General features: G+C 41.8%; 1 protein-coding gene across 6 annotated transcripts in view; it reads right to left on the bottom strand.

Moving 5' to 3' along the window:
• Positions 1-934: 934 nt before the first annotated feature.
• The window catches only part of mgat3b (beta-1,4-mannosyl-glycoprotein 4-beta-N-acetylglucosaminyltransferase b), a 72,438-nt gene continuing 60,454 nt past the window's right edge, over positions 935-12,918 (bottom strand). For all 6 annotated transcript variants that reach the window (XM_044186805.1, XM_044186815.1, XM_044186824.1 and 3 more), the window contains one exon: positions 935-12,914. In XM_044186805.1, the coding sequence (XP_044042740.1) occupies positions 12,417-12,914 (498 nt within the window). In that variant the 3' untranslated portion in view covers positions 935-12,416. The remainder of the gene's footprint in view (positions 12,915-12,918) is intronic.

The raw sequence follows: 12,918 nt of genomic DNA, 5'->3' as shown, positions 1-12,918 counted from the left end.
GATCCAGACTCTGCAGCTCCGGAGGCAGAAATACCTGCTGAAAGCAACAGAAGGAGAGAGACGAGAAAGCACAAAACTACAGGAGAGAGAAGATGTCCCTCCAGGACCTGTACACCGCCAGGACCCTGAGGCGTGCAGGAAAGATTGTGGCTGACCCTTCCCACCCTGGACACAAACTGTTTCACACACTCCCCTCCAGCAGGAGGCTGCAGTCCATCAGGACCAAAACATCACGCCACAAAAACAGTTTCTTTCCGTCTGCAGCTGGCTTCGTCAACAAGGCCCGGGACCCCCACTGACACTGACTCTCATACCCACCCAATATTATTATATTCTTTAATATCTTATTGTCAATTTTATATTTATGATTCTTGACCTGCAGTACTTGCTTTATATTTCTACTGTTTATTGTATTGTACCAAAAGCAAATTCCTTGTATGTGTAAACCTACATGGCAATACAGCAGATTCTGATTCTGACATACCCTAAGCACCAAGGGTGGGAGGGGGGTCAAAAGGGGCCAAACAACAGGTTAATTCAGCCATAATTAGAAATTGTGCTTCAGTGCTGCTAATCTGGGGAAAGTAGCTGGAAGTGACAACACATGCTTAATTCTGCAATGTTGAATTAAACTTTTGACCAGCATGCCCATAAAAAACAGCATAAATATTAGGAGTTTTGAACATTAAAAGTCTGCTGTTAAAATGAATCCAAAGCAATATGAAGTATGCACAGTGGTACATCATAATGAGCTGTAATGATGTGTGCTGCAGTGCTGCCCTCTAGTGAGATAAGGGATGGATGATGCAAATCACCGCAATCTAGTAACACTGCAGAACATCTGTACACACACACACACACACACACACACACACACTTCAGCTCTGACACCTCAACAGATGCCTCAGAAGTCAGAAACAAACAGAGAGCACTGTTAAAATTTTAAAATTAATTTATTATATGCCTTTGTCATAGAACTCATTACTTTTTGTTCATGGTTAACATACAGCCATTCATATAGAGAACAAATGAGTTTTTTTATTTATCATTTTCAATTAACTTAGAAATTTACACTCTTCTTTGTGACCCCGCAGAGGAGAAAAATATCCTTTTTTCAAAAGTATCTTTTCTCATTTGTGTGGTTTTTCCCCTGAGGGAAAAGGCTCTCTGCCTCCTCCTCCTCTTCATCTCCCGTTCTCGCGCTTTCATTTGGATGAAGGGATGTAGAGGCAAGGGAACACCTGAACACACTGGCACAATGATGAACACAGGCAAAGGGCTGAACACCGAGCCACAAAACAACACACCCAATCTTTTTCTCTTCCCTTCTCTCTCTCACATACACATTCAGTAAGCTACAGTACATACACACACTCTCTCACACAAACACACACTCTCCCGCACACCGATTACGGAGACCCATCAAACCATTTCAAAATAATAGCACAAAATAATAAATGATCCCAGAAACAAGATGAAGCCCCAACAATGATATAAAAAATAACTCTATGCAACCATATACAATCATTATCAGTGCATGGGGACAGAGGGAGGCAGGAGATACAGGTTATGTTATTGTACAATGTCACAAGAGGTTACCCTCATATGTAGCCATTGTGTCAAAAATAAAAGGAAAAAAATATTATCTTGCTTTGTCATCTCCCAACAGCTTTTGCAAACCTGTTTAAAATTCTTGAAAAGGAGCGACATCTGTATTTTTACAGGCTACATAAAAACATTTCTGTAAGATACTCAGGTAGGTGTGTTTTTGTATTTTAGGTATTTGCACTGGTAGACAAAAATGGACCGGAAGTGCAGGCATGAACAGTTTCTGCTAATCTCTCAAATGTCATTTAGGTCAACTAAAAAAGCACAGACAAAGTGCTGCAGCCTGCTTGCTTTCACCAGATTTTATCCACTAAAAAACACACCCAAACCGAGTCATCTAACCTACTATCATTATCCCTGTCACATTGTAAACCTTTTTTTTTTTTTACACAACAAAGGCTGTGTAAGGAGTGGAGGGCTAAATCTACCAATGTAGCGGGAGGGTGGAGAGGATTAGATAGATATGGACCTGGCAACCGGCCCTGTTAGTTAATTGGCTGCAGACAGCACTCTGCCCCAGGGACATGAGACCAGGTGGCAGCACCATGCCTAGTGCCAGTCATCTGCCAAGGCCGTATTGTTGAATTGTGTGTGTGAAAATGCGTGTGTGTCTACGCAACATGGTGTCTTTTGTCAGTTAGTCATTTGTCCTTTTTCAAGGACAAGATGGACGGAAGGCGGAGGAAGTGTTTGTGTATGTGTGATATGTGAGAGGACAAGCAGGATGCCTCCTAGTGGCATCCTGCTTGTGAGGAGAGGCCACAAGCCTCCTCTGAGGACAGGCCAGTGTGTATGTGTGTGTGTGTGTGTGTGTGTGTGTGTGTGTGTGTGTGTGTGTGTGTGTGTGTCTGTGGACAAGGCTTCACTAAGCAGCAGCAATTAGCCAGACAGTCGTACTTGTTCAAGTCAATATTTTTTCCATTAAACATCTTGGATTAACACTGTGTGTGTAGGGATCTCATTTTTGGATAAAATGTCATTTATGACCCAATATAAACCTCAAAGTCCATGTAATTTTGAAGTCTGTGCTCACAGAAGTTCTAGTTTTATGGAGTAAAGATTAAAAAAGATTTTTTAATCAGTGTCACAATCCATTCTAGGAAATCTGTTGGACTCACCAGTCTCTGGCTTATTTTCTGATGCTGCTTGATGAAGCCCTACCACAACAAACACCAGTGACTGAATCAATTATGATGAAACCTGTAAGCAAAATCATAACCCTGTTTAAGATACAATACATTGACTGACTAGCTAACAAAAATAAACAAATAAACAGATACATCCCCCATATATATATATATATATTTATGTATGCATTAAAAAAACAAAACTAAAACAAAACCACATCCCTCCAATAAGGTGCAATTCATAGTTTTACAGGCAGAAGTACTATCTGCATTTCAGCAAGCAACTCAAATAAAAAGCTTTTTTCCAAAAGAGATAATCATCTCTTTCTTTTTTTCATTTTTTTGACATCTTTGTCTATTTGGAGGAAAAAAACAGAGGATATCAATGATAAGGGGGCAGAACACAAAAAAGCAAACCAGCACCACTTTGCTGTCATTCAGACACAGAACATTACACAAAAGATAAGGGCAAAAATGGCATTTTTTTCCGCCTGTATGCTGGGTTCCTCTCAGGTCGGGGCTCTGGCCCAAACCAGTTCTGAGTGGCTGAGTGACGACAAAAATGTTTTTTGGTCACACAATGGTGAGCCTTCATAGTGATCACATAACAACGAGGGCACAAACAGAGCGGCTACAGTAGTCTGACTGTTTGACCAGCAGAGGAAAAGGGCCACAACCAAACCACTGTAAAAAACAGAGGCTGTACTGTGTGTATCTTTGTATGTATGTGTGTTATCTGTGACTCTTATCTGCATATGCAGTGCCATGTGTGAAGATAGGGAAATGAGTTGAATAAAACCTTCAAAGAAAAACAACATCAAAAATATTTAAACATAAAAGCAACTCATAAATCAAGTGGTTATTTGATGCAGTTACAGTCACAAGGAAAAGATGATGTCATCAAAATCACAAATCAGTTACAGAGAGCAAACAAGATGGCCGCCACAGTATTAAGTCCCCTTTACGGCATCAAAGGAGGTAAAAGATCTGTGAGGTGGAGTGGAAGTCTATTCTAGCAGTAGGCTGAGACAGTGCTTATGAGCTTACACACACACACACACACACACACACACACACACACACACCGCCTTAAAAAGACATTAAATATCAAGCTGCCAAGTGGATGAAGTTACAAAAAAGTACAAAAACAAAGTTAAACAGAAAAACAGAGGGCCTCTCTGTTTCTCAGACTTCCACCAAAAACAATATTAAAACTTTTAAAACAGAAAGAAGGACACATAGATTGACTTCGCACAAAAGCATAAGTGCAAAACAAAACCAAACACAAAAAAGGGTAGAGACTACAAATGTGGAAAGTCTGTGATTGGATCAGTCGCTCCCTTTTTCCATCTCTGATTGCAGGGAATTCAAACCCCTCTGGAGGCTCACACTCGCCATCTTTCCCTCACTCTTCCCTTCCATTCATTTGCCTTTTTCTAACCCTGTCACCCTCTCTTTCTCTGCCTCTGTCTCAATTCCGGTTGGGCCGCTAAGGGACTGCAAGTTTCTGAGCATTGCAGGTAGGCTCAAGTAGATCACACACATGCACACAAAAAGAAATAGACACACACTACATGGACAAGAGTATGTGGACACCTGAAAATTTCACCCATATGTAATTGTTGACCATCTCATTCCAAAACCATGGGCATTAATCTGCTACTTTAACAGCCTCCCCTCTGCTGGAAAGGCTTTCCACAAGATTTTGGAACCTGGCTGCAGAGATTATCGCCCATTCAGCCACAAGAGCATTGATCAGTTCACCCCAAAGGTGTTGGAGTTGAGGTCAGGGCTCTGTGCAGGCCAGTCATGCTCTTCCACACCAAACTAGGAAAACTATTTATTTACGGGAGCATTTTCATGTCGAAACAGCAGATTAAGAGTTGTTAAACATTAAAGAAAAATTTTGACATTTTGGGAAATTAACACAATTAACACATTGTATCATGTTTCTTTAATCTGTGTCAACACAAAATGTTGAACTATTCCTTTAAATTCTTAATAAACAGTACCTGAAAATGTTTTTTAAACTTTGATTGTTGCCTATTTGGTCACAAATATTTAATGTTGAGAAGAGAACTACTGAAGATTTGAAGCTAAGTTTTCAGGGGCTTTAATCTTTCCCACAGTTGGAACCTATGGTTGACAGTGTTGTCCACATACTTTTGGCCATACAGTGTAGTTTATACACAAAGAGAGACACACATTCAACACTCATCCCTTCCCTCCAGTTCCTGATGGCATTTGATCTGCAGCCAGGTGTCGGATTGTTTGTATGCCCGACATTTCACACACGTATGTGTCACTGCGTCCATCTGTCTGCAGTGCCACACTGACTTTCATCTTTTTGATCTGCGGTGTCACAACATATGGACTCCTGGACCAGACTTGTCCTGCATCTACCCTGAAGCCAACAATCTCTCCTGGAACACATTCAGATGTGTTATGAGTCCTGACTCACTCACACACACCTCTCCTATTTTGCTGTTATAAATGCCAGACACATTCATCAGAAAAAATGTGACATGTTTACAGAGGAAGAGTTTTCCAGTCATCATAGCAAATGTTCCCACTATTTCATATTCAACACTGATTCTAAACTGCTGCTTAATTTGATGGGTTTCTTTGCTGAATTGGAGCCCACTTCAATGTGTGATTAACGCGTGTTAACGCGAGTTGGCTGCTTTACTGAACAGAACTGGACCACGCCCAATTAAGTTACTCATTAAAAAAGACCCATAAACAAAAGGAAGGTTTTAGTTCTCAGTGGAAGAATCCTTTTTTACGCTGTAAAGGGTTAGTTCACCCAAATGTTCTCACTTACCTCTATCGGTTTCTGGCCATGCAGATAGTTTTTGTTTGATTTGGACAGGTTTTTGAGTTATCTGCCTCCACCCCAGCCCAATGGAAGTGAAAAGAATTTATTTTGTGGTGTCAGAACCTTGAAAAATGACCTACAAAAATTCAACAGCAACATCTCTTTCCAGGAACAATGTCTCTGTTACTGTGGATAATTCACAGAATAACAGTTTTCATTGGTAGTTTAGTAGTTCCAAGGTAAGCTGGAAATACATTAAATGTAATTTTTCAATGCTGTAAGCACCATAAATGAAATTCCATTCAAGTTTTGTGTAATTTAGGTGAACTGTAGGTTGTAAGTATCAGTCTAATACTAACAAATCCAGCCCCGAAGTCCAACTAAGCACAAAAAAGTAGGTTAAAGACTTGCACTTGTTTTGGGCAATGCTTGTGGTTAGTATTTTCCAATCAGTGGTGACACATCGTTTCAGCTGTCAGAGTTAATGTGATCGCTCAGCTTGTGGAATGTGAATGCTTTCTGTTGCTTACATGAAGAAAATCAACAACATGTTTACAGCCAAGATGACAACATCAACGGCTTTCTGTTGCTGTGGCCTGATGGGAAGCATGTGCTGGTTTCTATTTCAAAATCCTATTTTAAAGAACTTTCTTGATTTGATTTGAAGCTTTGAAGTGTTTAAGCCACAGTGTTCCATCGATGAAGATTGTTCTTCACAAGTATAAACTTCCAAATATATGAGATGAGGAGTCAAAAAAGAAGAAGAAAACAGTATTCTTTTGTGTACCAAGACAGTATGCACTTTTCTGTACTTTTCTAAGGGTTTCCACACATTCCAGATCCATGTATGAGCCACAGAGAGAAAGAAAAAGAAAGAAATTACTTCAACAACAAGGTCAAAAAGGGACCCCAGTAAAATGACCCTCTTTTTTCCGCGCCCCCACACCCTCCTCCTTGATTTCCGGCCTGCCTGCCGCTAATGTTTCTTGGAAAAGATCAATCGTTGGAAACCACAGGGCTGGCGGGGGGCCAGAGCCGTGAAGGCATGTAAGCCCCCAAGACAAGGCAGACACACAAGCACAACAACAGATGGGGGGTGATTGTGGTGGTGGGGCAACACAGCCCTGGAGACACACATCTGTACTGGATACACATACGTGCTGAATGTTACAAACATGTGTTGATGGTTAGTGTGTGTGCTGAAAAGAGGGTTGGACCGATAATGGGGATTTTGAAGGCTGTTTCTGATTTTTGTGACGATATTCTGTATCTGAAAAGGTGCTTAGTCTTGGGATATATTAAAGGGGTTTACTAGTCATGGTTAGTCCTACTCCACCTGTGAAAACTGTTGTATAATGTTTTCTGTGGCTCTGAAGGAGCTTTTTCAAATTTGAGAAAATAATCTCAGTTTGGGTTTAGAGACTACAAATTAAAAAAAAAAAAATTGTGTTATAAGCTGGTGGCATGGAGTTTGAAAGAGGTGAAAGTTTACCTGGTAGGGAAGGTGTAGCAAAAAGATGCTATTGAATTGCAAATATGGGAAATGTAGGATCAAGTCGTCTTGGTGTATATCTCGACTTCTGCTGCACCAAATCTTGATCATTCTTTTTTTAATCTGTGTCTTGCAAGTCCCTCAACTTTATGCAAGTGCAATACTAAATCATTGGAGTGCCCCTTTAAGCCTTTAGGTAGATAAAACCTGTGCAAGAATAAACCTAAGCAACTTAATACATTGCTAATTTTAAGAAAATATGTTGCTAAGCAAAAGTCTGGGGAAATCTGCCTGACTGGCTGATATCCAGTTAACAAGATACTGACAGTGGCCTGATATACTGACGTATAGTGTAGCAGACAACCTGCATACAGAACAATGTAAATATTTCTTTAGAAAACATTCTCTGACAGCGCTTACATCCACAATAACCTTCCAAATGGGTCCAATTTTGTTTCCTGTTGCAAATATTAATAACTGACAGGAAAGACGTCGCCAAACTGTTTCCTAGCAACGCAACTCCAAACCTCTGCCGTCTGCAGCGGCATCAACCCGTCTCGTTTACAGTTTTAATTTATTCCCTCTGTTCCAATCACCTGAAGCAAACAGCCATGTTTATTGCAGATTATTTGTTGGCGGAGAGCCCGAGAAAACCTGATCAAATTAAGAGTCAAAGCTTGTATCTTTGGTAAAATGTTTGACACTGTAAATAAGCTATAACATTCTCAAGTTATGTTGTGTTATAGGCTGCAGCTATTATATTGATTTTACAATTGATCAAGACAAAAATGACAACAGGTGTTGGACTAGTGCTGCGATTAGTCAGACTGTCCAGTAACGTAAGTTTCACAGGTTTGTTTAAGTGCTATATAACATCTGCTGAGTGGCCACAATCTGCCGAAGTGTCCTTGAGCAAGACACAGCCTCTCAAACATATTAAATCCATTATGAGCCCAGTGAGGCGAACAAACACCACTCCAATCGCTCAACATCACAACCTCGTTTTCACTTTAACTGTCACTGGTTTATAGATTTCCTTTTTCAGGGATGATGAGCTGCTCACTTCATTTGGATGGTTTTCATTTCATCGCCGCAATGACGTTCCCTCATCAAAGTGAAAAATCACAGCCGTTCGGTCAAGCTTATTACCTCCCTCCTCTCCCTGTGTCATAACCACGCTTCATCCAATAAGACTGTCACTGGGAACAGCGATGGAAGGATTTTTTTCCAAAATGTCTCTTTTTGGATTCGAGTCGCCATTCATCAAGCCTTGGCTTTGTTTGAAACAGGACTCTCCCTCTTTTTTCTTGTTTTCCTGTCTTTGCTCAGTCCAGAAAAATATTTCCCATTCATGTTTTATTCCTGGCTTATGATTTAAAAAAAATGTTTTTCTGTCTACTTTTCTGCCCCTCTTGCAAATTGTCTGCTTGCTGTGATTAGTCAGTCAAATTAATGAAAAACAATAAGAAACTATCTAAAAAGAGAGGTGTGTGCTGGTTAATGGTGTATACTGCATGTGTGTGTGTGTCACTATTCGCAGCTCTGCAGTGCTGTGACATTTAGTGAAAGCGAGAAGTTTTGCATTTTTTCACTCAGGTCAGGTTGGGTCAGTAGAACGAAGTAGAAAAGAGTTTTGTGATTTCTCTAATCATCCTCCCTCTGCTCTCCCTCACCTCTTATCCTATTGGTCTGCTATCTTGGTTGATGACCTCAGGCTGTTAGGGATCTCAGGAATTCATCAAGAGGATCGTTGCCATGGCAATAACGGGGCAACAGGCCGAGTGAAGTAACCCTGGCTTGTCTTTCAGCAGGCCAGACACCCTTATCTGGCATGAGTCACTCTGTCTGTCGAACATACACACAGAAATGATTTTAAATGTGCATAGCATACATACAGATATGCACACACACACACACACTGTTCACCAGATGTGCAGCCTGATTGCAGCAGGCTGAGAGTTGGGAGTTAACTCTGGTTAAATGCCTCTTGGCAAAGCTTAAACACAAACACACACCCCCACCCTTGATGGGATCGAACAGACACCCCTGTGGTCACATTTCTGAGATGACGTTTAGCTATAAAGCACAAACGTCTTGTTTTTTTGCATGTGGTAGCGTGTAAGTGAAAGGATGACCTTATTTTTTACCAGACAGACAGAGACAGAGAGAAGGTCTGCACACGGTTGTGAAATCAGAGGGAAGGCAGCGAGTTTTGTTTGTTTTTTGTTCCATCAAATTAGATTAGACTAGTAAAGCTCAAAAGGTATTTCTTAAAACATTGATTCAGGAGGGGATGTACTGCCAACATTGTTTTTAAATTCCATAGCGTGGACGCTTGCCACAAAATCGCCAAAAAAATGGTCCACAGCCATCCATTTTAGATAACTTCCTGAATTCATGATTTAATATCTCTAAAATACACACAAGATGCACTCTGTTAAAGTGTTATCCAAATACTCAAGTTGCCTACTTCCCTTCAAAATTCATCACGTTTAATTTTTGTTCCATCAATCATTATCAGTCATTACCTTTTCAAAAGGCAGAAAATCTAGGAAAAATTTAGGAACAAAAAATGTCACATCCAGCATTGTTGTTGTCTAATGTCAAATCCTATTTAAAGCTTGTTTCTCTGCAGCCCCTCTGGGGTTGGATAGGAATTTGGCTCTCAACACCAGCACCAAAACCCTAACAGCTGCTGCCGCAGACCATGCTGCCATCAAGGCAGCAGCACAGACCCGACACAACTGTCAGCGGCCTGTTGGCTAATCTGCTTTTCCCACTATGAGCTCACAGCCGTGAAGAGCCAGCGTGGTGATGGACAGATATGCTCACACAAGTTTTGCAAAATCTCAGTTTCGTTATAGATTCTGTCATTAACCTGAGGCTTTCATCATACATTTTAGGGTTTTAGCTGACAACGTTGTGCAAAGGGACGAAATGATAAGTGAGGAGGTTGTGATTCAACGTCTTACTCAAGGACACTTTAAGCAAGGTGAAACAGGTGGAGAAAACAAAGAGCATTCGAGGCATTATGTATTAAGACGTTCTGTGTCAGTGTCTTGTTTCCAAGTGAAATTAAATCCACAATATCAAACTTTTGCCTTCAGGTTTTAAAATAGCCTCAGTCCTATCCTCACCCTGCAGTAACTTAACATGTTTCTTCCCCAAAACGTTTTATTCCTCTTGTGCACTTTGAAACAGTGTCTAGCCTAAAGCTGAGGTAAACAGTATCTGTAAAGCCCAGACAGGCGTTGAAGAAGCAGATGGTGAATGCAGTCAATCTACAATTAAAAGAAAAATCAATGCGTTTACTGTTTTTTATTGGTACTTGTCTGCTGCATGTTTAGCTTCCTTCTTTCCTCAACTGCTCCCTAGCATTGTTAATATTGCTGCTATGATTCCCTTGCCCTTGACAAGATTGTAACCGAGCCCCCCGGTGGCCTCAGCCCACATGACACACACCCACAGAGAAAAGTGTGCTCACCAAATTGTCCACAACCTCACCAACTTCTGCCAAACGATGTGGGGTGGGGATTTAGGCATTTAGCCACATCGACAGCCATATACGGCAGGGAGAAGGCAAGAGGCATGATGGCTCATGCCTAAATGTTCAGATGTGTGATCTGTGGGCACAGGGTAGGCATTGCCATGGTAACGGCTGCCATGTCCTGTCCTGTAGAGACAGGGAGAGAAATGAGGCAAAGATAAATACACCCCTATTATTAAAACAGGGCATTCTTGTGAGGATTAAGAGGAAATAGATACAGACCAGAGTCTGAGAGCCAGTGTGTGTGTGTGGGTGAGGGAAAGTTTGAGGAAGAGTTGGAGATTTTTGACAGAGAGGGGAATGTGCAGAGAAAGAGAAAATAATAATTGAATTGAAGAGAGAAAAATTACGCCTTGTTAATGAGGATTAAGAGGAAACCAATACCAAAGACACTTAGCAGCGTAAAAAGAGAAAGAAAGAGGACATGAGAAAGACAGAAAAAGCTTGGAAGAGTAATTTATAGAGAGTGGTTGATTGACAGCTGAGGAGAAAGAGGAATATCTAACCGCGGGGACTTACAGTCGGCGTTGACCTCGTCTGAACGCTGCAGCTCCTCACCTGATGTGAACTCACCCACTCATCTTAACAACACCCATCCTATCTCCTCTTTCACATACTTTAGTTTCCAAGGAAACAAAGTCATCTCAGCTGCTGAATAGACCGCGAGACGAAACTGAAGGGTGATCTTTCCCCAACTGGTCTCGATTGTTCTCATCGGACAAACAATAACGGAGCATGACAGAGCATGATTTATTCAGAGCTGTCTGTAAGCTCTGGGGGACACACATTCTGCACACTCATCCCTGCAACACTCGTACATCAGCAGACACTGTGGGAAAGGGAACATCGAGATAGCCTTCTTTTCTTTCTTTTTCATCTCTTCCTCCCTCATTATTCTTCATTCTTTCCTGCCTTCTGTCTCACTTTTTTCCCATCACCTGTCTTTCTTCCCTGTCCCCCCTGATGATTCTTTCTCGCTTTATGTTTCCTCTTGCTAATCTTGTCCCCCCTTCACAGCCCAAAACCTCACAATATGATACAAAGACAGACCACACACACATTTTTTTTTTTACAAACACACAGACAGGTCTAAGGTGCATGTGAATGAGTGTGAGTATATAAATGAGCTGAAACATCTCCATCAAGCTATTCCTTTTCATTTGGCAGTGGGTACTCCAGCAGGGTTTAAAAAGGACATGATTTTCTACTGAGACCCAAGAATAACATAATATCTGAACGTGTGTCTGTTTCTGGAAGGAGGTCACCAAGGAAGACATCTGAAGGTGGAGAGTGAAGCGGGAACATCAGCTGGCCCGTAAACTTTAATAAACACAGACAGAAACAAAAAAAAATCCTTCACTTCCAAGTTTCTTGTCTCCACAGGTTTCAAATGGCTTCGAAATATCCCTCTCGTTACTTCGAAGTGGCGCATTTCTCTCAGACAGCAGTCGTGTTGTTGTATTGGCTCGGGTGAAGAAAGGAGGACAGGGGCGAGGTGACAAAAAGAGAGATAGCTTGGCTCCTCCCCCAAAAAGGAAGGAATGAGGAAAACTATGATTTTGCTTATCCAGTGGTTGTATCCTCTTAATAATCTCTCTGTAAATCCATGGTGGATGTGATTAAGTGTTCCCTTTTTGACCCCAAAATAATGATTTTTAAGAGATTTTAAATCCCTGCAACATCAGTGCTGCCTGGTGGAGATACATGTATTGCGCTCCAATGTGAGATGTAGTTCATCAGTACCGTTCTGCCCCCCAAAACTCAGTGCTGAGGCCTTAATCGGGACCTACCTGTTATTTCACGTATCTTTTCCTAGCTGAACTCCTAGCCCTCACTCAGTCTGGACACTTTATTGTAAGGGTTCTCCAGGAGGTAGCGGTACCTGTCAAAGTGCTCCAGCATGTACTTGGGAGCGTACATGTGCTCTTTGGGGTCCACAGGGGGATATTCCTGCAGGGAGCCATCGAACCAGCCCCCTGTCCGGATCAGATCGCGGATGTAGTTGAGGTCACGCTTATCCTCGTAGTCGCCCCACCGTGGGAAGTCTCCGTTCTGCGCTGACACCAGCTTGAAGTAGATCCCCTCGGGTGTGAAGCACCAGGAGCAGTGCCATCCGGCGAAGTGGAAGGGGCTGCCCACTGACCACTGCACCAGGATGTGGCCTGTGTCGTTCTCGTACTTACGGAAACCCGGCATGGTGTAGTATTCGCGACGGCGGAGCTTGATACCGTCGCCATCGTAGACGTCACGGAGCATCCCTACCGTGCAGCCTGATACCACCTCTAGAGAGCCAAATTGCTTCCAGAAAAATCCATACAATGACTGG

Source organism: Siniperca chuatsi, linkage group LG3 (genome assembly GCF_020085105.1).
Source record: "Siniperca chuatsi isolate FFG_IHB_CAS linkage group LG3, ASM2008510v1, whole genome shotgun sequence".
NCBI lineage: Eukaryota > Metazoa > Chordata > Actinopteri > Centrarchiformes > Sinipercidae > Siniperca > Siniperca chuatsi.
The sequence above is the reverse complement of the archived record's forward strand: the minus strand, read 5'-3'. Positions and strand labels throughout refer to the sequence as shown.